The sequence below is a fragment of the Bubalus kerabau genome, chromosome 16, assembly GCF_029407905.1.
Source record: "Bubalus kerabau isolate K-KA32 ecotype Philippines breed swamp buffalo chromosome 16, PCC_UOA_SB_1v2, whole genome shotgun sequence".
Taxonomy (NCBI): Eukaryota; Metazoa; Chordata; class Mammalia; order Artiodactyla; family Bovidae; genus Bubalus; species Bubalus kerabau.
Genome location: NC_073639.1, coordinates 8,126,004 through 8,148,156, shown reverse-complemented (window position 1 = coordinate 8,148,156; position 22,153 = coordinate 8,126,004). Strand labels below are relative to the sequence as shown.

Sequence of the window (22,153 nt, the reverse complement as noted above, 5' to 3'; positions counted from 1 at the left end):
CCTAACAGTCTGGGTAGAATCATAATGTTTTTAATGACACTAATTTGCCTGATAAAAGTTATCTTTTTTTTTTAACATAAGAACATTAGGCTGTCCAAGTCTGGAGAGTTATTACTGTATGTTAGGAAAATATATTGCATTACCTACCTATCTCAGAATACAGCTTTTAAAGCAAAGAAACTGCTTTATTAAAAAAAATTTTTTTTTCATTGGAGCCTCCAGTGAAAATGATTCAGTGGGATGGGAGTTTGGAAGAGATAGAGGATTGGCAAGTAGCAGCCAGGAGGGATCCTGGTGGAGCCCAGGAAGATCTCCAGAGGTGTGGGTGTGGTATAACCCCGACCCCAGCCAGGGGCGTTCTTCCCCCCAGCCCCACCCGTCAGCCCCTGCAGCTCTGAAGTCTCTGTTGTCTCGGCAGAGCACAACAGCATTCTAGAACAGTTTCCTGGTCCCTCTATTAACTCAGCATTTGCTTGGTCCCTTTTTTGCCTCCTGGGAAAATTGATTAGCTCCTTACTGAAAAACGTGCGAGACCCCGGTCGTAGCAAGAATAATGTGCTGGAAGGTTTTTGGCGTGTGTTTTCCTTCACCAAGATTATGAGCACTGTAGGAGCAGCACTCGTGTTCTATCACCTGGCACAGAGCCTCAGCCTCATCAGATAACGTGTAGTAAATAAATGCTTGAGGATTGAATTGTTTTTGTTCAGTCGTGAACTGCAGTGTGCCAGGCCTCCCTAAGGACTGAATAAATCACCTTAAAAAGCAAGAAGGTACAATTTCAGCTATTGACAAAGTTATGAAAGGAGTCTTTTTTTAATTAGTTAGCTACTTTCCTTTGGGCTGTGCTGGGTCTTCGTCGCTGCGCGCAGGCTGCTCTTCGGTTGCGGCCAGTGGGCTGCTTGTGGTGCTGGCTTCTCTTGTTGCCGAGCGTGTACTCCAGAGCACTGGCTCGGTAGTTGTGGTACGCAGGCTTAGCTGCCCTGAGGCACGCAGGGTCTTCCTGGACCAGGGATTGAGCCTGTGTCCCTGCGTTGGCAGGCAGACGCTTTAGTACTGCGTCACCAGGGAGATTCATGAATCTTTTTTGTTGTCCTGCCAGCATTAACTGTGTTCGAATATTCTAGAAGCTTTTGTTAGAGAAGATTTGAACATGTCTAATAAACAGCACTTTTCCCCTTGAGTTCTGACTGGTGGATAAGAATCAGAAGCTGGAATACTAAAATGCCTCCTTTATATTACTGATAAGCTGCGTTCTCCTGTGTCCGCTGACAATTTTGAGTCAGAGGTGCTAACTCCCTGTCCCCAAGGGTAGACCTTGGTGTGGCCCATTGGAAGGGACTTTTTTTAAAAGTTGAGGAAAGGTTGATGTGTAGTGTTATGTAAGTTACAAGTGCACACTAAACATAGGGATTCACAGTTTTAAAGATTACCCTTCATTTCTAGTTGTAAAATAGTGCCTATATTTGCTGCGTTGTACAGTGTACCCTTGTGCCTTAGTTTATGTGACAGAATGGTTTATCTCTCTCAATCTCCTCCCTCTGTCTTACCCCACCCTCCTTCCGTCTCCCCACTGGTAACCACTGGTTTGATCTTTATGTCTGTGAGTCTGCTGCTTTTTTGTCTGATTCACAACTTAGTTGTAGTTTTTAGATTCTACATGTACGTGATGCCATACCATATTTGTCTGACTTACTCCACTTAGCATAATAATCTCTAAGTCCATCCACGTTGTTGCAAATGGCAAAATCTCATTCTTTTCCATGGCTGAGTAGTATTCCATTGTATATATATATTCCACCTTTATCCATTTATCTGTCGTTGCTTCCATATCTTGACAGTTGTAAATAATGCTGCTAGGAACATTGGGATGCATGTATCTTTTTAAATGAGTGTTTTTGTATTCTTTAGATGTATGCCCAGGTGTGGAATTGCTGGATCGTATGGTAATTCTATTTTTCGTTCTTTGAGAAACCTCCAGACTGTTTTCCATGCTGTGTGTGATAGTCACTCAGTTGTGTCTGATGCTTTGCAACCCCATGGACTGTGGCCTACAAGGCTTTTTTGTCCGTGGAGATTCTCCAGGCTAGAATACTGGAGTGGTTTCCTGTGCCCTCCTTCAGGGGATCTTCCCAACCCAGGGATCGAACACTGCAGGTGGATTTTTTTACCGTCTCAACCACCAGGGAAGCCCTGGTTTTCCAGAGTGGCTGCACCAATTTACATTCCCACCTAGAGTGTACAAGGGTTCCCTCTTCTCTGCATCCTCACCAGCACTTGTAACTTGTGGTCTTTTTGAGGACAGCTGTTCTGACAGGTGTGAGGTGATACCTCATGTGGTTTTGATTTGCTGTCCCCTCATGACTAGCAGTGATCCGTTCATGTACCTGTTGGCCATCCGCATTTCCTCTTGTGGAAGGGATGTTTGAATCCAGGACTAGCACCCTTCCCCAGGGTGTAGAGAGGAGGAGGAAAGAAACCAGCTCCTCCGATAGTCCCCACCCTGTCACCCTGCTTGCAGTACAGGCTCATTGTCTGGCCCATTCATAGGTGACTGCCTCTGCCTTGAGGGGAAGGCAGGCTGGGGCAGAGGGGCCGGAGTATCCCTGTTTAATTTCCTTATTCCATTGGCTCCTTGGTTTTGTACCTTTGACATATTGGACTTACCTGTGGTTAAGCCTCCCCCCTGCCCCCCACCCCTGACACGGAGGTGAGCTGACTGCTTGTGGCCATACACCTTCCTTTCCGAGCCTGTTCCTTCTCCTTTTGGTTTACCAGCCCTCGTTTGGGGGACTACGGGGGTGCGCCGTTGGGTTTGCCCTGGGAAGCTCTCAGTTGCACCATAGTAACCCATCAGTGGTCTGCTCCAAAGCCGCTCTGTGCTCTGAGCCTGAAGTGCATGTCCTCATGGTTCCCATCCCAGGTTCTTTCTGAGTATCCAATATAGCTCCCCAGAGCTTTGAAAGAGGCTCAAAGAGCAGAATTAAGAAATTCCAATTAAAAAAACTCCAGCCTTGTACAAATGCCCCATCCTGGAGCTGTATAGTGTAGTAAATACAGTGGATTCTAAAACCCACTTGGATTAAAGTCTTGGTTCTGAGTAATCTTGGCCAGATTACCTAATCTTTTTATGTCTCAGTTTATAATACAGATAATAGTGCTACCTCTTAGGAGTGCTGTAGCTGTTGAATAAATTGATACATGTAAAAAGCTTAGAACCTAGTTTCTGGCACATAGCTGAAATGTATGTATCACTTTAAAAAGTTTTTGTGTATCAACTCTCTCCTACTATGAAAACTCTCAGGGAGAAATTTAAAATTCAGAGATTCACACAACATGAAAGTTGGAGGCTCTAGTCCCATATCAGATTTTGTTGGGCTGTGAGTTAACATGCAGAGAATTTGAAGTCCTCCCTGATTCCTTATTTTGTCTTTTGTCTTAGAGAGGTGCTCCGTGCCTGTGTGCAGCAGGGGAGCTCCAGCAGCCCCAGCCTGGCCCCCAGCCCTCCCCGCGAGGATGTGCGTGCTTCCCCGGGGCTTCAGGAGGCATATAGTTCAACACCAAATCTCTCTTGATCTAGAATTCTGACACGTAGGAGTATTACATTATCAACCTTACATCCACCAAACTTGGAAAGCATGTCCCCCAGCCCTCAGAGCATGCATTCTGAGCAGAGCTGGCCCCAGTATTTCATCACTTGCCAGAGAGAGGGGTGGAGGGCCGAGAGAGAGCACCTGTGGTTTCAGTTTCGGTGTGTGCCAGTTGTTCTGAGCCTAAGACCTGTGCCCTTTTTTTAAAAAATAAAGTCTTGATTGAATATGTTACAGTAATGCTTCTGTCTTTTTTATGTTTTGGTTTTTTGGCCATGAGGCAAAAAACTCTGACCAGGGATTGAACCTGCACCCCCTGCATTAAAAGGTGGTGCCCTCACCACTGGACCTAAGCTCCACGGGCAGAGGTTGCCTGTCCAGAGGGGAATCAGAGGTGGAGCCGCCTGCGCCTGCCACCTCCTCTCTTGGGAAGCGACTCCGAGAGGCTTGCAGTGGCCGTGCGTCTGTCCCCTCCCTCCTGCAGGGAGCCCGTGTTGCAGGCATTCCTCTGCAGAGTGGAGCCCCTGCTCTGTTTCGGGATGGAGTGGCGGGTGGGGAGTACTTTGAGACCTGTGCCTTATGTGGGATGTGGTTTCCCCGCCTCTCACAGAGAGTCCTGGAATCTGCTCTGTGGGAAGGTGTTTGCTTTTCATCCTGCTGGTTTCGGGTGGAGCTTCTTTGCAGCAGACTCCTGACGGGGAACTGTGGTTGACATTCTGGGGGCTGGGGGCCCAGTGGGGGGTTAGCACCTGGGCCCCAGTCCCATGCCGCCTCCTCTGGCTTGTGCGCCTGCCGTTCTTTGCCCTCAGGCTGTGCTGGTTTATTCCTGTCCCCTCTTCCGTCAGGGAGGCTCGGATGAGTTTCTGTTTAACCAGCTGCTTTTGCTGGTGCCTTGTCCCTACCCCTTGTAAGGTGCCATAATTGGTGCAACCCCACTGCCCCCTTTTAAACTTTTCCTTCTTGTTTGGTCTAGAAGTAGTTTTTCCTCGAGATGTTCCTCTAGATATTTTCTTGTGAGTTCTCCCAAAGCATGAGAGGTACAGTTGCTGGGTTCTGGGTCTGCTGAGTTTGTGTCTCTTCCCCACACTGGGTGCTCGTCTGTTGGTGATGCTCTCCCAGTAGGAGACCAATGTCGATTACAGACAGGGCTGGGGTCAGTCTGCCTGGTTCTCCCTGGCTCCCCTTGAATGGGTCTGCTCGATGCTGTGCCTTCTCTCAGACTGAGCCCTGATTCCATAAACTTTGGAAGCGTGTTCCCTCAGGGCACAGGCCACTCCCTGCCTTGCTGCCTTCCCGGTTTGAGTAGTCCTCGGCCAAGCTGTCTCCGTCTTTAGAGATGCACGTGGGTCCTCAGTTGTCTCACTGCAGATCTGTACCTGGCTTTAGAAGTATGTTTCCCCATAGCTCCTAGAAGTGAGTCTGTTGCCTTTTGAAGGAGCAGTTCCAGTCCTCTGACATCTTGCTTGTCTTCCTTTAGTAGGAGAGTTTTGGTGGTTTTTTTTAAAGCTCAAGCAAGCGCAAAGATGCAGCTCTGTCACTTGAGTTCGACTCCAGGCTGTCTCCGGCTGCCCGTCCGGGCAGCGTGATCTCCTTTTCTGTTGTACCTTTGTCTAGTTATTCCCAAAGGTGTCAGCCTTTCTCCAGAGGGCAGCCCTCTCTTCCTCCTGCTTCATCAGTCTGCCTTCCCTTTTTTATTGTTTTGTTTTAGTTGCTCTTGTCCTGATGGGAAAATGAGAATGTTTCTCTAACCGCTCTGATTTCTGGAGTGAGTCTGATCGTTCCAAGGACAGCCTTTAGTGGTTGCCTTCTTCACGCATGCAGTGCTTTTATTACGTTGCTTCTCTGCCTCAGCCCAGATGACAGCATGTCTCTTTAATAAGAATACCCTTATTGCTTCTCTAGGTATAAGTGCTGCTACCCCTGGATAAATCTACATCTTTGGATCTTGAAAATCGGAAGTGGCAGTTGGCATTTAGACGGTTGTCAGCTGTGGGGCCAGTGAGTTAGAGAGGCATTCTTGAGTCTGCGGACCAACCGCATGAAAGTAAACAGACCCTTTCACAGTTCTGACTCCTGGCCTGAAGATAATGCATAAAAAGGAACAGAATTTGGAGCGGCCTGTCCATACTGCCTGCCTGGCGTTGGACTCAGCGCAGCTCCCTTCATGTTCTGGAAGCTCTTTCTATCTTGACGAGAGCCCTGACTCTGGGATACCTTTTTGTTTTGTTTCCCCCGCCTCTTTTCCTGTGGTAACCCCCGATTTGTTTACCATTTTAGCCGTTTTTAAGTGTACAGTTCAGTGGCATGAATTACACTCACATTGCTGTGTGGCTATCACCCCCATCCACACCCAGAACTTCTTTGTCCACCCAAACTGAAACCCTGCCCCCATTAAGCAGCCATTCCTCCTTAGTCCTTGTAAACATTATTCTACTTTCTGTCCCGAATTTGACTGTCCTGTGTCCCTGCATACGTGGACTCGTACAGCATTTGTCCTTTCGGGGATTTCCCTGGAGGTTAGTGGTTGAACTCTGCACTCCATTGCACGGGGGTGCAGGTTCGATCCCTGCTCAGGCAGCTGTGATCCTTAATGTCGTGTGGTGCAGCCCCCCCAAAAAAGGATTTTAAATTGTAATAAAATATACGTAAGAGTTGTTTTAAAAGGTTGTCCTTTTGTGACTGGCCTTTTTCATTTAGTACAGGTGTCTTCAAGGATTAGCCATGTGGTAGCAGGTGTCAGAATTCCCTCCCCTGTTGACTGAATAGTACTCCCTTCTGTGCATATTCCGTGTTTATTCTTTCAGCTGTCTGTGGGCTTTGGGCTGTCTCCATCTGGCTACTGTGGATAATGCTGCTGTGAGTCTAGGTGTAGAAATACCTGTTGGGGCGCCTGCCATCACTTCTGGGCGTGAACCCAGGAGTGGATCCGCTGGACCATGCTGTGGTTCCGCGTTTACTTTTTTGAGGAACCACTGTACCGTCTCCCACGGAGATGCCCTTTCGTTCACAGCCCCTCTGTGCCGTGCCTACTTGGGTCAGACCCATGTGGTGTTGCTCCTGAACTCGTGCAGGGCCGGGGCCCCCGCTCAAGGATGGGCCAGGCCTTCAGGGCTCCCTTGCCTTTACTTAAGGTTAAAGCGTCTGTCTCCAATGCGGGAGACCCAGGTTTGATCCCTGGGTCGGGAAGATCCACTGGAGAAGGAAATGGTAACCCACTCCAGTATTCTTGCCTGGAGAATCCCATGGACGGAGAAGCCTGGTAGGCTACAGTCCACGGGGTCACAAAGAGTTGGACACGACTGAGCGATTTCACCTTCACCTTCACCTGCCTTTGCTTAAGGCCCGGCATCAGCCAGTTGTATAAAGTAGCTGCTTCACGTCGGGTTGCGCCACCATGACCCACTGCAGTGGAAGCCCAGTGCGGCCCTGAAGCTGCCAGCCCGGCTGTGGTAGCTTGTGCCAGCTGCCGGCTCTAGAGGCCAGCAACGTTGCACAGGGCAGGCTGCTGCCACTTGGTCCCACTGGACGTGTTCATAGTCAGTGTTAGCTTGCTCTCCACACTGTGTTTAGTCTTTCATGATTCCTGGCACATTTCAGGGGTCGGGGGAGTGGGAGGTGGAGTGCAGTGAATAACTTCTCTCTCTTTTCTTGAGTTCTGAACCAATTGTGACGTAAGACAAGAAGAATTTGAAGCGTTTAAGGGGGGAAAAAAAAGTCCCTTCTCTTGGAAACCAAAGGTTTGGGGGAGAGGAGTTTCTTTTCTAACAACTTAAAAAAATCATTTATTTGGCTTCACTGGGTCTTGGTTGCAGCTGACAGGCTTAGATGCCCTGAGGCTTGTGGAATCGAGCATGCGTCCCCTGCGTTGTAAGGTGGGTTCTTAACCACTGGACCACCAGGGAAGTCCCCGCTTCTAACAACTTGGATGTGCAGAAAATACTTTCTAGAAGCATTTAAGTTACTTGTGGGATTTCATTAATTGAATGCATTAATTGTGAATAAACAAGCAAATGCTCCCTTTTGAGGGTCTGTTTGGTGTGCTGTGACTGACATGTGTCTCATTTAACGCTGCTGACACGGCCATGAGCCCATTACCTCTGCTTTATGCAAGAGAAAGCTGAGTCCTGGAAAAGGCTTGTAGAGAACATCCCCAAGGTTTCATGTCTGGGGTTTCATCCTGAATCTGTGTTGACTGCAAAGTCACTTGGCCGCACTGCCTTTTCTAAAACAATGTGGGTAAGGGAAAATATGATACGTGTGCTGAACCCTTTTCCCTTAAAATAAATAAACAAACTCATTTTAGCCAGTTCTTAGGATTTTACAGATATTTTAGTGAGTGGGCCTGGCAACATAAGTAAATTCTGTCTCAGTGGTTACATATGTGAAAACCAGGTTAGTGGTAGTGGTGAGGGCTGGTTAATATCAGGGTAAGTTAACCCTCAGCACCTGTTGGTGAGCTGAGCCTGTCTGCTGCATAGGAGACACTAACTTAGGACTTCGGTTAAAGAGTGTGAGTGCTGTGTAGAAGGGACCAGGAAAGTACTCATTTTATACAAAATCATTTCCTGTATGGAATGTGTTTCACGTAGCACCGTATGGGTGGGCCACTGGCTGGAACGGTCAGTCACATGACTTACGTGGGCTCTGTGTTCCAAAGACACATGTGGGCAGAAGAGATTTACCTGGATAAGACCTCTAGGGTTTAGCATTCAGAATTGTGAAAGGGGGACTTCCCTGGTCGTCCAGTGGCTAAAGCTGTGGGCCCTCAGTGCAGGGCACCCAGGTTTGATCCCCGATCAGGGAGCTAGGTCCCACATGCCGCAACCAAGTGTTCATGCGCTGCAAATGAAGATCCTGCGTGGTGCCACTGAGACAGGGCGCAACCAAAGTAAACGTGTTTAAAGAGAGTCAGCACGTGTGAGAAAAACCGTGAAAGGGAATCTATCCAAGTAATTGGGGTTCATCTAAGTAATTCTTTTATATTTCATGCATTATATTCTTTAAATGAGAAGTTTTCATGTGTGATCATTAATGGAAACATCATAATTTCAAGTCTCTTGTTCATTCTGAGTTAATGCATTATAGACTCTCCTATACTTTTGTCAGGATATGGTTTGTTCTTGTCAGTGAAAATCATCTCAAATGACTTAGAACTTTCAGCCCATCGTTTTCTTTCCTGTTTGATTGCACACAGCCCCCCAGAATCACCCTGTGCCCCTGGCCTGGTACACAAAGACCAGTTTTTTAAGCAAGTAGAGGGAGGTAATTTTTTTCTCTTTCATCTCATTACATAAGTTTAGACTTCTCCTCCACAAAACCTTAGAAATACATGCCATACAAAAGGCATCTTTCTGGGCTGTTTTCTTGACAGTTACATTCTTTCTTGGTATGGTTTTCTAAGACATGTTTTCATGTTGAAGAATTTTTAGGCTTGCAAGTACCTGAGAAATAAACATGACCTGTTCAGATTTACGTGGAAAAAATACTGATGACTTAATAAAAGAACTGCTTTTATTTTCCCCCCCGTTTTTCCACTAGCTAACCTATGGGGACCTTTGATAAGTCATTTAAGCCCTGCAGACTGCATCTTTTCCCACCATACACTTATGTGAAAACTGCTGAGGAGTTATTGTTTCTTTTAGCTGTCAAATTTATGAACTAATTTGTTAAAGTAATGTGGGAGGTTTCAAAAGAAAAGTAGGCTTTTGTTTTTCTTTTATAACCTGCCCAGGCACACTTCTGCGTAAGCGGTCCAAACAAATGTGCTCAGCTGGGGTTCTTTCAGGGAGAATTTATTATCCCAGTGTGCCAGTGGCTGCCTCACGTGGCGCATGTTTTGGTTGTACTTTCCCTTTTTAAGTCAAGAGTGCAGTACTTTTGTTCTTTTGGGAAAGAGACGCGAATATTTAAATTTCTCTTTGAGAAAAGTCTGCATCTTCAAGGGCAGATTGGAGGTGCTGGCACTCCCCCTTGTGGAGTTCTGGAATATGTTGTGCAGCAAATAAAACGACATAATTTATTTTTGTTGTTTCCAACTGATAGAAGAATCTTATTTAACACGGTAAATTATAAATTCATTCATCCAAAAATGTACCAAGAATGACAAAATAGTGGGCTCTAAAATCACATCAAATCACTGTGCAGGTAGGATTTTTAATCATGTTCAAAGTCATAATTTTGGACTTTTAACTTTATTTCAACCTGTGAAGAAATATTTTAGGCAAGAAAATTGCCTTGTCAGATTAAGACCTGTAGTTAAAACGTTGTAGGTTAATTAAACAAAACCCAACCTAGTCGTAAATGTGTTGATATGGGTTTCTCTTTAAACTTTTTTTGGGGAAAGTTTCAGATCAGAAGCACGTGCCAAATATCAGGTTCTGATGCACACTTCTATTTTAGAGCCATTGTTTATCTTTAGTTTCTTACCTCTAGCAGGCTTGCACCTTTCAAGCAAGCATCTGTGACACTTCTCTTCCAACATCAGCTCTCTACTGAGTGCTGATTAAGTGGTAGATGCTGTGGTAAAAGCATCAGACGGGGTGCTTGCGGTCTGCTGGGGAAGGCAGACCTTGAACAGGTTGCTGTGGCCTCATGACCTATGGCCTGAGTATGAGTGCTGGCGTTTACCCCCGTGGTGCTGTCAAGGACCACCTCCCTAAGAGTAGTGTTTCTGCTGGGACGTGAAGGATGAATCGGATTCAGTTAGGTGGAGCGGAGGATGGATTGGGAATGAGAGTTCAAGGCAGAGAAACAGCACGTTCAGAGGTTGACGGCAAAATGGAGCAGAAGGTAGATGAAGCTGAAGCATAAACACGGAGGTAGAGAAGAGGCAGACGCCCGGGTTTGTGGTGCAGTAAAGGACTTGGGGCTTTGGCTGAGCAGGCAGTCCTGGCTGGGTTCTGAGCAGGTAGTGATGTGACCTGTTTGTGTGTTAGTAAACTCATTCCTGATGCATTGTGGACAGTGCAGAGGAGAGAACGGGTAGACACGCGGAGACGGGGAGGGAGTTGCTATGCCAGCCTGCTGCCCCCTCCTTCTTCCTCCCACCAGGGCAGAGGTCCGTCAGCTTTTTCTGTAAAGGCCCAGAGAGGTGTTCGTTTTGGTTTTGTAGGCTGTTGACTCTACTGTGCCGTCTTTGCCTGAAGGCAGCCATAGGCAGTTTGCAAAAGAGACAGCATGGCCATGTTCCAGCAGGACTTTATCTGCACACAGCCTGGCTTTGGCCCATGAGCACAGTGTGCTGACCTGATCCTTAGGGTGTTTGTTAGGAATGAAGGGAAGTGAACACATCCAGGGGCTGCAGAAGACAGCCGCTCAGTACGCCTGGGTCTGGGTTGTTGGGGGAGGTTGAGTGAGAAGGCACGGGGAGGTTGCTTTCCAGGTTTCTGGCTTAAACAGTGCTATGAGGAGTGGTGTGCAGACGCGGCCCCCGGCAGGGGCTGTGTGTGAGGTGCAGGGGGCACCCAGACACTGGCTGCACTGTGTGTGAGCAGGGACGCCTGCACCAATGAGATAAGCGTGGGTGGCTTTGGCGTGTCGGGCGAGAGGGCAGGGTCACCCCTCTTGTCGGGCGGGAGAGCAGGGGACAGATGGAGTCTGCAGTGACTGTAACGTCTGTGCTGGAGGCAGCAGAGCCAGCGGACGCGCCAGAGAGGATGAGAGACACCAGGAGACGGCCAGCTGGGGAGCAGAGTCGGGCAGGAGAGGGGTTTCTATTGGGTTGGGATACACGGGGTCACTTGTAGCTTGACTAACAGTTCAAGGAGTAGGTGGGCTTTCTTTGTTTATATTTTTGATGTGAGACTTGGCTCACAGAATTAAAAATCTAGCTCTTCCTTGAGATTTGAGGTTCAGTTTACAGATGATATTACTGTTTAAATCTAAATGATATGAGCAGGTACTTTTTAAAAATTAATTTATTTTAATCAGAGGCTAATTACTTTACAATATTGTGGTTTTCGCCGTACACTGACATGAATCAGCCACAGGTGCACATGTGTCCCCCATCCTGAACCCCCTCCCACCTCCCTCCCCACCCCATCCGTCTGGGTTGTCCCAGAGCACTGGCTTTGAGTGCCCAGTTTCATGCATGGAACTTGCACTGGTCATCTGTTTCCCATACGGTAATATACATGTTTCAGTGCTATTCTCTCAGATCATCCCACCCTCGCCTTCTCCCACATAATCCAAAAGTCTGTTCTTTACATCTGTGTCTCTTTTGTTGTCTTGCATATAGGGTCATTGTTACCATCTTTCTAAATTCCATATATATGTGTTAACATACTGTATTGGTGTTTCTCTTGAGCAATTACTTTTTAAAAGAGCCTTGGCTAAACGTTTGGTCCGATTTACAACCTTGGTTAAGTGAAAGTGAAAGCCGCTCAGTCGTGTCCGAGTCTTTGCAACCCCGTGGACTACAGTGGACCCCGTAGATACAGTCTATGGAATTCTCCAGGCCAGAATACTGGAGTGGGTAGCCTTTCCCTTCTCCAGGGGATCTTCCCAACCCAGGGATCGAACCCAGGTCTTCTGCATTGCAGGTGGATTCTTTACCAGCTGAGCCACAAGGGAAGCCCAGCTTGGTTAAACCCCTTAACTATTTTTACCACACTTTAAAGTGTAATATGCCGTGGTCCCTCAGCGTCTGCAGGGGGTGGGATCCAGGAACCCCCCAGGGACCACACTCCCAAGAATGCTGAAGTTCCTTCCAGTCTGCTTCCACGGAACTGGGGATCAGCTAGCTGTATTTTATTCTTGTTCTGTACATTAATTGCTGAATGACAGTTGAGGTAGTTAAAGATGTATTTTTATATAATATACTTAGATATTCTTATAAATCTAACAAATTAAACATAATTGTGGTGATTCTGCTTAAAATGAAATCCTCCTGGAGTGAATTGACATGTACCCACAGGTGAGTCAGCCAAGGATGTGGGGAATACCTTCGTGCCTTGCTGAGATTTTCTGGTGTTCTGACTGAGACTGCCAAGCCACGTGCCACCTTTATGATTACTATGCCAGACGTGTCAGACTCAACAAAAGAGGGAGTCCTTGAGATGGACGTGCTGCACTGCCTGATGTTGCTATGTGCTCGCTGTTGCTTTCCCCTCCCTCCCACCCAAATGGCCATGTGCCTGGATTGACTTTGCATTTCCTCGGTATCATCCCATGTGTTAAGATCTTTGAACTTTATGACATTCTGCAATCTTCTCACATACTTTTGTTTCTTCCATCCACCTCTCTTCCACCTATTAAAAATGAGAGCCAGTTGAATGGTGGAGCTTCTCCTATGGTTTTGTCGCGGCATCTAAGTTCACTCTACTGATGAGAGCCAGGCATCAGAACCATTAATTGGCTCTGCAGATGGTGACTGCAGCCATGAAATTAAAAGATGCTTGCCCCTTGAAAGAAAAGCTATGACCAACCTAGACAGCATATTAAAAAGCAGAAACATTACTTTACCAACAAAGGTCTGTCTAGTCAAAGCTGTGGTTTTCCCAGTAGTATGGATGTGAGAGTTGGACTATAAAGAAAGCTGAGCACCAAAGAATTGATGCTTTTGAACTGTGGTGTTGGAAAAGACTCTTCAGAGTCTCTTGGACTGCAAGGAGATCCAGCCAGTCAATCCTAAAAGAAATCAGTCCTGCATGTACATTGGAAGGACTGATGCTGAAGCTCCAATACTTTGGCCACCTGATGCGAAGAACTGACTCATTTGAAAAGACCGTGATGCTGGGAAAGATTGAAGGTGGGAGGAGAAGGGGACAACAGAAGATGAGATGATTGGATGGCATCACCAACTTGATGCACATGAGTTTGAATAGGCTCTGGGAGTTGGTGATGGACAGGGAAGCCTGGCATGCTGCAGTCCCTGGGGTCGCAAAGAGTCGGACACGACTAAGCGACTGAGCTGAGTGAACCTACTTTCAAATAAGGGCAGGCTCCTGTGTTGGAGCAGAATGTTCAAAAAATATAAGAAATGCCAAGCGACAGTGTTCCTGTGTATATTTAGAACATACTTACCTGCTTATTGCCATAACATGAATTTTCATGTTGCCCATGGAAGAGCTTGTGATTTCCATTAGATGTAAGCTCAGTGACAGAAGAGATTTTTCTGTTTTATTCATTATTGTATTCCCAGCAAATAGAATTTTGCCTAACATTTAGCAGAGGCTCAAATACATGTTGAATGAATAAAATGAATGAAGAAATCTAATTTCTGATTAAGTGATAGATTGTTTACTATTGATAGTAGATTGAGACTTTTGCTTCCTTGTAATTTCTTTCCCTTCTTTTTCTTCTTTTAGGCGGAAACCACTAATTCTAGCCTCTTGCAGGTGCAACTGGAATGCAGTTTACATAATAAAGTGTGTCAGCGACTAAAGGTAAAATTAAAAATTTAGTGTTTTCTTCCTGCCTGCCTTCCTGCCTCTTTGTTTAGAAATAAAAAATAAAACAGCATGTTTATTTGCAGAATTGCATATGCTTTTCCCCTAAGTGCTTTTCACCCCTAAAATTTGAAATAAAAAAATTCAGTTGATTTTTCGAGTTTTTCCTTTTTTTCCATCCCTCCGATCTCAGAGTTGTTATGTGGAATCGGATGACGTTTTACGGCTACAGATGAGCATAATTGTAACAATGGAAAACACCTCAAAAGAATTTGAAGAAAACACACAAGATTTGTTAGATCATCTCTCTATTATTTATGTAGCTACAGATAAATCTGAGAGCTCAGGTATGGCAGAATCTTTAAACTTTTCTGTTAAAATATATTTTGGTTCACCTGCATCATCTTTCTGTATCATTTACTTAGAGATTGCAGGTTGCATTGTTGCAATCCAAGACAAAGAGATTTTGCTTTCATTATTAATACACTGCAGTAGTAACTAGTTTTAAGTCTGCATCTGCTAGTAAGCATGTATTATTTTAAAGTAAATTAAGTGGCAACAGCAAACCATTCTGTGTTTTCCCGAGGAATAATTTTCTTGACATTTTGAAAATGGTGAACAAATTAAATGGGCACTACAGTCTAATATGAATATTTACACAGTATTTTGCGTCTTGTGTCTTGGTTCTGTTTTATGATTTGCAGAAGCTCAGTTGACCAAGTCACGGTGTTTGTATTTTTCATAGTTGATGGTGTGTTCCTGGTATGGCTTGATCCTGGATGCCTGACAAGTTAGAGTAGTGTGAATTTCAGTGTTCCTGTCTATGAATTTTACCTTTGAAATTGTGCGTCCTACTTGCCAAGAATAACCTTCTTTATCAGTTTAAGTTTCTAAGAGATTTTGTAGAGGACATAGGATCCATGAATTTTACCATGTCAGCTTTGCCATTGGTTATCAATACTGTTCTGGTACCGAAATACAGTTTTACATTGGCCGTCTTAATTGTTGGTCAAACATGGTTTACTTTCCCGTCTTCAGAATTGATTACAGCAGTCATGGGTCAGCAGGAGAGCTTTCTTATCCTGGGGTTCTGAGTTTCTGTCAGTTCCCAGGGTGGCCAGGTGGGCATCACTCCTACAGCATGGCAGCGTTTCTGTTGGTGAGGATTAAAGGGAAGCCTGCATCCTGAGATCCAGGGTTTTATTTTTTCCAAGTGTGGTTGTCAAGTAAGGAAGCGAGGGGCTGTGTGATCAGTAGGAGACCTCAGCTTTATTGGAAGCTGTCCAGTTGGTTAGTTTCATCTAGGGAGCAGGAGTGTGACCCTACACTCAGACTTTTTCTACTAGCAGTTCATCATTAGAGAGGCTGTGTTGACAGGTCTGTCTTTTTGCCAGAGTCCTTTGTCTTGTGACTTCGAAGAATACCCACCAGAAAACAGCTCCTCATTTCAATTTTAGTGTTGGAAGATGAATTGCATTTTTTAATAGAAATGTGTTATGTGATGCTTTAACTTCAGTATGAAAATGTGAGAATGAGATGGCCCTTTGTTTTAATCTCATTACTTTGATTCTTTTGAACAGACGATTCAGCAGTGAATATGTATATATTACATTCAGGAAACAGCCTTATATGGATACAGGTAATTTTAAATACTTGTGTAAAGTATAGTTTAAACTTACAAGTGTATATTTCATTACAGAACATGAGGATTTTTGAGAGAACACTTGTCTCTGTTATCTTTTGCTTCCATTGAAACCCGTTTTCCCTTGCTTGAGCCCATATTTGGATGAAGGTTGTCAGCACCCCTTCGTGCTATTACAGAATAGCACGTGTCATTACCCCTCTACTGAACAGTTGCTCTCTATGCCAGTCTGAGCTACTCAGCCGTTTTAACAGGGTTGATTCAACCTGGATCAGCCTCCACCCCACTAAGAGCAGTATTGTGGATTGTTTTTGTTACAGGATGTACGTCATTTCTCCCAGAGAGATGTCCTGTCTCTGCAGTTTGAACCGGTACTCCTACCTACTTCCACAACGAACTTTACAAAAATTGCTTCTTTTACTTGCAAAGGTACAGACTTTTAAATGCTGGAGGCTGTCTTTTTGTGTTCGTCGTTTAGTCGCTATGACACTGGTTCTTTCTGTGATGACTCAGCTGCCGCCTAGGCAAGGCTCTTGAGGCGAGTGGGCTTCCTTTCAGTTCCGCAGCCTTGACAGTTCTGAGAGGTAACCTGAGGGAAGAGCTAGTGGTGTGCCGCTGCTATGACGCCACGTGAGCAGGATTTTGAGTTTATAGATCGTAACTCAGTTGGTGGTTTGAAACGCCAGGTTGTACATGTGTGATGGATGTACTGCTTTTACAGGTAGGGTTGTGCATCCCCAGTTTGGTTTCTTTGTGTGGAATGCAGTGCAGGATATCTAGTGAGTGTCAACCCAGTCCTCTCCTCGGTCTTATTTATAGTTCAGAAGGTTTCTACAAAGGAATGAAATGCATTTTAAATATATGAAAACAAGACCCGACTCACTTACATTGAAAGAAATGTTAATTTAAAGCAGTGAGTGAGATATAACCTGGGACTTAGGTCTGTGAAGATTAAAAAGATTGTTAGTATTCTGTGTTAGTAATGACTAGAAAGAAAACAACACGGATTTTTTTGACATGAGTATGAATTGATACATGCTATTTAGGAAGGAAAATTGGCAATTTCTCTGAAAACTTAAGATGTGCATATATGCTCTCTGATCCTGAATTCTACTTCTCCGAGCTTATCCTGGGAGTGTATCTTTATGAGAGATACACTTGTATATATTCAGAATTGTAATAACAGAAATATGCATTGTTTGTGGCAACAGAACAGGAGATTGGTTAAATTGTAATTCATCTGCATGGGGGTGGGGCCTAGGCCTTTTTAGGTATAAGAGTCATACACAGACGTGCAGTGTTGGCAGGGTGGTTCTCTAAGGGTCCCTGTGTGTTGCATGTGTTAGAGCACTGGAAGGATGCTCGGGAGTCTGCAGTGTCGGCAGGGTGGTTCTCCAAGGGTCCCTGTGTGTTTGCATGTGTTAGAGCACTGGAAGGATGCTCGGGAGTCTGCTGCCAGTTGTTTCTCTTGTCTAGGAAAAGGTAGACGTTTATTTTCACATCTTTTTGTTAGTGTTTGAATTTTAGGAGGGGAACATATATTAACATACAGCTAAAAAAAAGTCAGGTATTAGTATCAGAGTTAAGAATTTAGTCCCAGTGTGATGGTGTCCTGACCTGGCTCAAGGAACACATATGAGTGATTGATGATTCAGCAGTGTTTTGGCAGCGAGGTCTCACTTTGGCTGTGAGGCTCCTCCGTGATCTTGGGTTCACCTGTTCATTTCTGGCTTACACCTCCACACGCACCTCTTCACCCACCCTAGTGGGCTTGACTGTTCACTTTTGTCGTCTCTGCAGACCCAAGGACTTACCTATTAGTTCAGTTCAGTCGCTCAGTTGTGTCCGACTCTTTGCGACCCCATGGACTGCAGCACGCCAGGCCTCCCTGTCCATCACCAACTCCTGGAGTTTACTCAGACTCATGTCCATTGAGTTGGTGATGCCATCCAGCCAGCTCATCCTCTGTTGTCCCCTTCTCCTCCTGCCTTCAATTTTGCCTCTTAAGATCTTTACAAAAGGAGAGCCACAAAGCGTTGACTCTCTCTTTTCCTCCAAAAGAAGAAATGAGAGGTTGGTTTAGCAAAGAGGAGGGTAGTACCATGTTCTGGGTAACTGACAACCAGCCAGTAAGGAGGAAAGATAGTGTTCAAGAAAGGATTTTACCATTTATATCTCATGCGTGATTTTAATGGAGACAAAAATGTGAAGTAATTAAAATGTTATAAATAAAACAGTTATTTTCATTTGGGCAAACAAAAGAAAAGATACTGATTCTTCACATTTATTTCCTTCTGCCTCCCAACAGCTCCGTCCTGTGAGAGTGGGGCGAGAGAAGACGGAAAGAAAAGAGATACCCCGACACTAAAAGCATGCCTCTCCTCCCCTGTGGTTCAAGGGTGGGTTTCACTCCTCTTTCCCTGAAATTGTTCGGTTCCCCACCCCGCCGTAGCCCGGAGGTGATTTATCAAGGCAGTGATAACTTGTGTGATTCTCTCTCTGGAGTCCGCCTTCCAGAGTTAGCAATGCTAGCAGGCTGTGCAAGGGTGGTCTGCAGGATGGGAAAGGGGAAGCTGAATGATGGAGGTGGGAGGGAGATGGAGGGATGCGGGCCAGGCAGCTGTGTGTGGCAGGAGGAAAGCATACTCCCACCACATTTTTGAGCTACATTCGGGGCCTGGTTTCTGCCTTGGCCTCTGTGGGCTGTCTGGGGCTGGCCACACTGCACCCTTGGGCCTTTGGATGCTCCGCTTGTGGGCAGGAAGGCTGAAGAAGGTGCTGACATTCATTCTGTGATGCTTTTATGCAACGATGTATTTTTTTTTAGGTTAGGTTAGGGTTATATGTGACCCTTCTGTTGCAGTTAGAGGCTCATTCTCGCCCGTCTGTATACACGGGACTGATGTCATGACTGTCCTGTGTTCACAGGTATTTTCGAATGGACCCTTCTGCAACCCAGTTTCACATAGAGAATCACGAGAATACTTCAGGGCTTTGGTCAATGTGGTACCTCAACCATTTTGACCATGGTGTTGTATTAAATGATGTGTTTGTTTCCAAGGAGACCAAGCACATTTTAAAGGTACATACGGTATTTTTATTTAAGTTTTAGCCTATTTTAAGCTTTGTTTAAAGTCAAATACTATGAAATTAATTATTTATAAAATCTTTCACTTACAAATTTTAAAGCAAGTATGTTTCTTTTAACATTTTCAGAATTACTTTTAGGCTCTCTTTATTTTTTCAAACTATTGTTCAAAGAGCTCAAAGGGACCAGGATCTATCCCATTAGAGATATTTGTTACTACCATTATTTAAAAATATTGTAAATTACAATTTATCCTAAGAAGATTACATTTAGTAAAAATAAGCCTCGTTCATGATAAAATAGTAGGTTTTGGTAAAATACCGGCTACGAACATGTCAAGATTATTTTGTGAAATTTAAAAACAAGTGCATGTTAAATATTAAATGAAACCTATTATTTATAGAAAAATATGTCGGTATTTGACCTGGAAATAATTAAGTAACATTTTATTTCTCAAAGTATAGAAGAACTTTAGTATCACACAGTATGATGATTTTAATCATAATTAGCATTAGTTAGGAAAGTAATTTCTCTTACTTCTTTTCTTTTTAGATTCTGAATTTCACTGGCCCTTTATTTCTACCTCCAGGCTGTTGGAAAATATTTTCTTTGAAACTTGCTGTTAGAGACATTGCCATAAATGTATTCACCCATGTATTTTTGACTACAAACATAGGTGCTCTTTTTGCAATACCTCTTCAGATTTACTCAGCGCCCACCAAGGTATTGTTTACACACTGCATGTGTGTTATAACTTTTGTAATAATTACTCTTTCTTCTTATTAGCTTACCTTATGGTGCTTGGATTTTGTTGATGGACTTGACCTTTTATTTTCTAAGGCTGTCTTAAAGAAATTAATGGATATTACCAGGCCAGTCTTAGATGATAAATTGTTTAGTATGGAAATCTATTTGAAAACAGCTTCTCTTTTTCGTAAAGTAATACATGAAGTACTTTTCAAGTGAAATAAGGCATTACAAACCGATAGATCTCATTTTCACTTACTTCCAAAATGAGCAAGGAATATGTGCTTGCTATAGTAAACACATTTGTGCCGTTAGTACATATTTGCAGCGATTTCAAATAAACTGAATTGTTAAATGCTTTATTTAGACCTCTGGTAAGTGACTCTCAGCTGCTCATAATCCTTGAATTTCCTAGTGGGCCATAATCTAAAGCCTGAAAGGATTCGCGATTAAGCAAATACTTTCTAAAGTCTTTGTATATTGTATTTAATTTAGATCTTACCTTGAACATGTCTCATTTTTTCTTAATGTTTATTTCTTTTCATTTAGTTACTGTTATTGCTTCTTTTGATCCAAGCTCTTCTGTATAATGCTGGGTTCTGATTTTTCACTATGAGACATTCATACAACCATCTTTATGATTTTTCTCACTTATTAGCGTTGGTGTTTCATAGATAGAAGTGCCTCAGGTTTTGCTAAAAACTTAAAGATAGGGCTTCTAAAAGTATGCTAAACAAAATGTAAGGTTAATTTTATTAATCCATATTTTGAGCAGGGGAGGTTTCTTAGATATTTCCTTTTTCCATCAAGGGCTGCATATGAGAAGAGTGACTGGGAGGGAGCAGGCAGGCTGCAGGAAATGTGTGGAAGAGGCGATCTATGCTTTCCCGATTTAGGAAGTGGGACATTCATTTAAATGTCCTGAATAGTTTAGGAGTTACGATGGATTAGAATGCAGTGTTTTAGAAACCCTACTAAGAATATCCTGAGACTAATTTAATCTTTAATTTAGAAGGCAGCTTGGTGTCTGTAGGGCCCTGGGGGTGTCACTGTGGGTGTTGATTATTGCCCAGAATCCACTGTAGTGACCCTGCTGTGAGAGACAGTCAGAGCTCTCAATCAAGGAGAAAGAAGACCAAGAAATCACTTCCTAGTTGTTTGGCTTCTGCTTAAAGGGACGTTCGCAGAGGTGGAGGCCCATGTGTGCTGTGCGTTTGAGTGCATTAGGATTTTTGTGTTTAGTGTTGTGTTTTAAGTTATTCATATATTACTTTTCAATCTAGGAAGGGAGTCTGGGTTTTGAAGTGATAGCACATTGTGGCATGCATTATTTCATGGGAAAATCAAAAGCAGGTAAGTATTCTGCCCTTAGGCTTTCTGTAGACCTCTAGTGTTGGGTGGGGTGGGAAGTAGTGAGGAAGATTCACATTAGTAGATGGAATGATTAGTCCTTTAACATCATTGCATCATATTCTATTCTTTAAGAGCATGATCATTAACCGAATGACTTGAAATTATTAAGAATCCTCCAGAACCATCTGAGGTGCCTGTGTAATTAACACCCCCTTACGTCTTAACCTGCACTTCTGTAAGGGACTTTTTCAAACACGATGTTTGATCATAATAGCAACCTTGTCGCCAGGAACAGTTGGACTCTGATTCTTTTATAAAAGGGCTGACTAGAAGTTAGTAAAAAAAAAAAAAATAATAATAATTTGGAATTGTCTTTGAAGAGAGTATAAGCATCTTATAGGGAGCACTCGTTGTTGTGTGAGACTGGAGGCCAAGGTGTCAATAGAGAAAGCTGTTCCGAGTTTCGTTCCTGCCTGTTGACTTATTAAAATATATAGCCTAAGGAGAGAGTTCTAGCACAGGGGTTTCCTTTGCATGACTCCCACTTTCCCACCCTTGTCTTCTAGCACAGACAAGGCAGGGCAGACCAGCAGACAGGGACCCGTTTATGAGTGTAAACACGCACCTTTAGGCTGAGTCCTGCTTGCAGCCCTCGTTTCTGAGGATTGCCGCCTGTTGGCGCGTTGGCCTTCTTCCCGGTAACCCAGTGCAGAGACGACTAGCACGTACATGACGCAGTTTTTAGCCTTTTAGATTTAAAGCTGTTGAACATGGTCTGAGTATGATTTTTACCTTGTTTCAGGCTGTATTCATGAGCCATGTGTCTTTTATGTTATTACCTTCCCATAATTCGATTTAGTTTTGTTTTATACATGTTCCTTTGATTTGATATCTCATTTGCCATTGAGTTAGAGGGACTTGTAGTAAAGCAATCAGCGGACAGGAGTCACTGATCACTTTACTGTCCTCTGGGTTTGAGAAGTTTTAGCCCTCAACCCTTGGCATTATTGACTAAGTGAATTATGTTTGCTGTGCATCTAAACAGTAAGTCTGATCTAACTTGTAGAAAATCCTAACTGGGAAGGGAGCCTTTCTCTGGATCGGTCTACCTGGGATGTGGATTCCGAACTTGCAAATACATTATATGAAAGATGGAAGAAGTTAAAACATGGTGATGTCTGCAAGTATGTTTTCACCTCTCTTTGTTTCTTTTATTCAGCACTGGGGGGACACTTTAACATAATCTTTGTTGACATTTCAATAGTGAATTTTTAATATCCAGCCTTTATTTTGACAAATTTCAAACCTCAGAAGAGTTGAAAAGTATAATATGATGAGTACTCAAATA

The 22,153-nt window shown here is 44.1% G+C and overlaps 1 protein-coding gene across 8 annotated transcripts in view; it reads left to right on the top strand.

Moving 5' to 3' along the window:
- The window catches only part of TMEM131L (transmembrane 131 like), a 173,272-nt gene that overhangs the window by 104,870 nt on the left and 46,249 nt on the right, over positions 1-22,153 (top strand). For 7 of the 8 annotated variants that reach the window (XM_055550033.1, XM_055550034.1, XM_055550032.1 and 4 more), the window contains 9 exons: positions 13,895-13,972; positions 14,169-14,322; positions 15,556-15,614; positions 15,938-16,046; positions 17,926-18,016; positions 18,546-18,699; positions 19,258-19,428; positions 20,736-20,805; positions 21,872-21,989. In XM_055550033.1, the coding sequence (XP_055406008.1) occupies positions 13,895-13,972; positions 14,169-14,322; positions 15,556-15,614; positions 15,938-16,046; positions 17,926-18,016; positions 18,546-18,699; positions 19,258-19,428; positions 20,736-20,805; positions 21,872-21,989 (1,004 nt within the window). The remainder of the gene's footprint in view (positions 1-13,894; positions 13,973-14,168; positions 14,323-15,555; positions 15,615-15,937; positions 16,047-17,925; positions 18,017-18,545; positions 18,700-19,257; positions 19,429-20,735; positions 20,806-21,871; positions 21,990-22,153) is intronic. The other variant, XM_055550039.1, reaches the window with a different exon arrangement.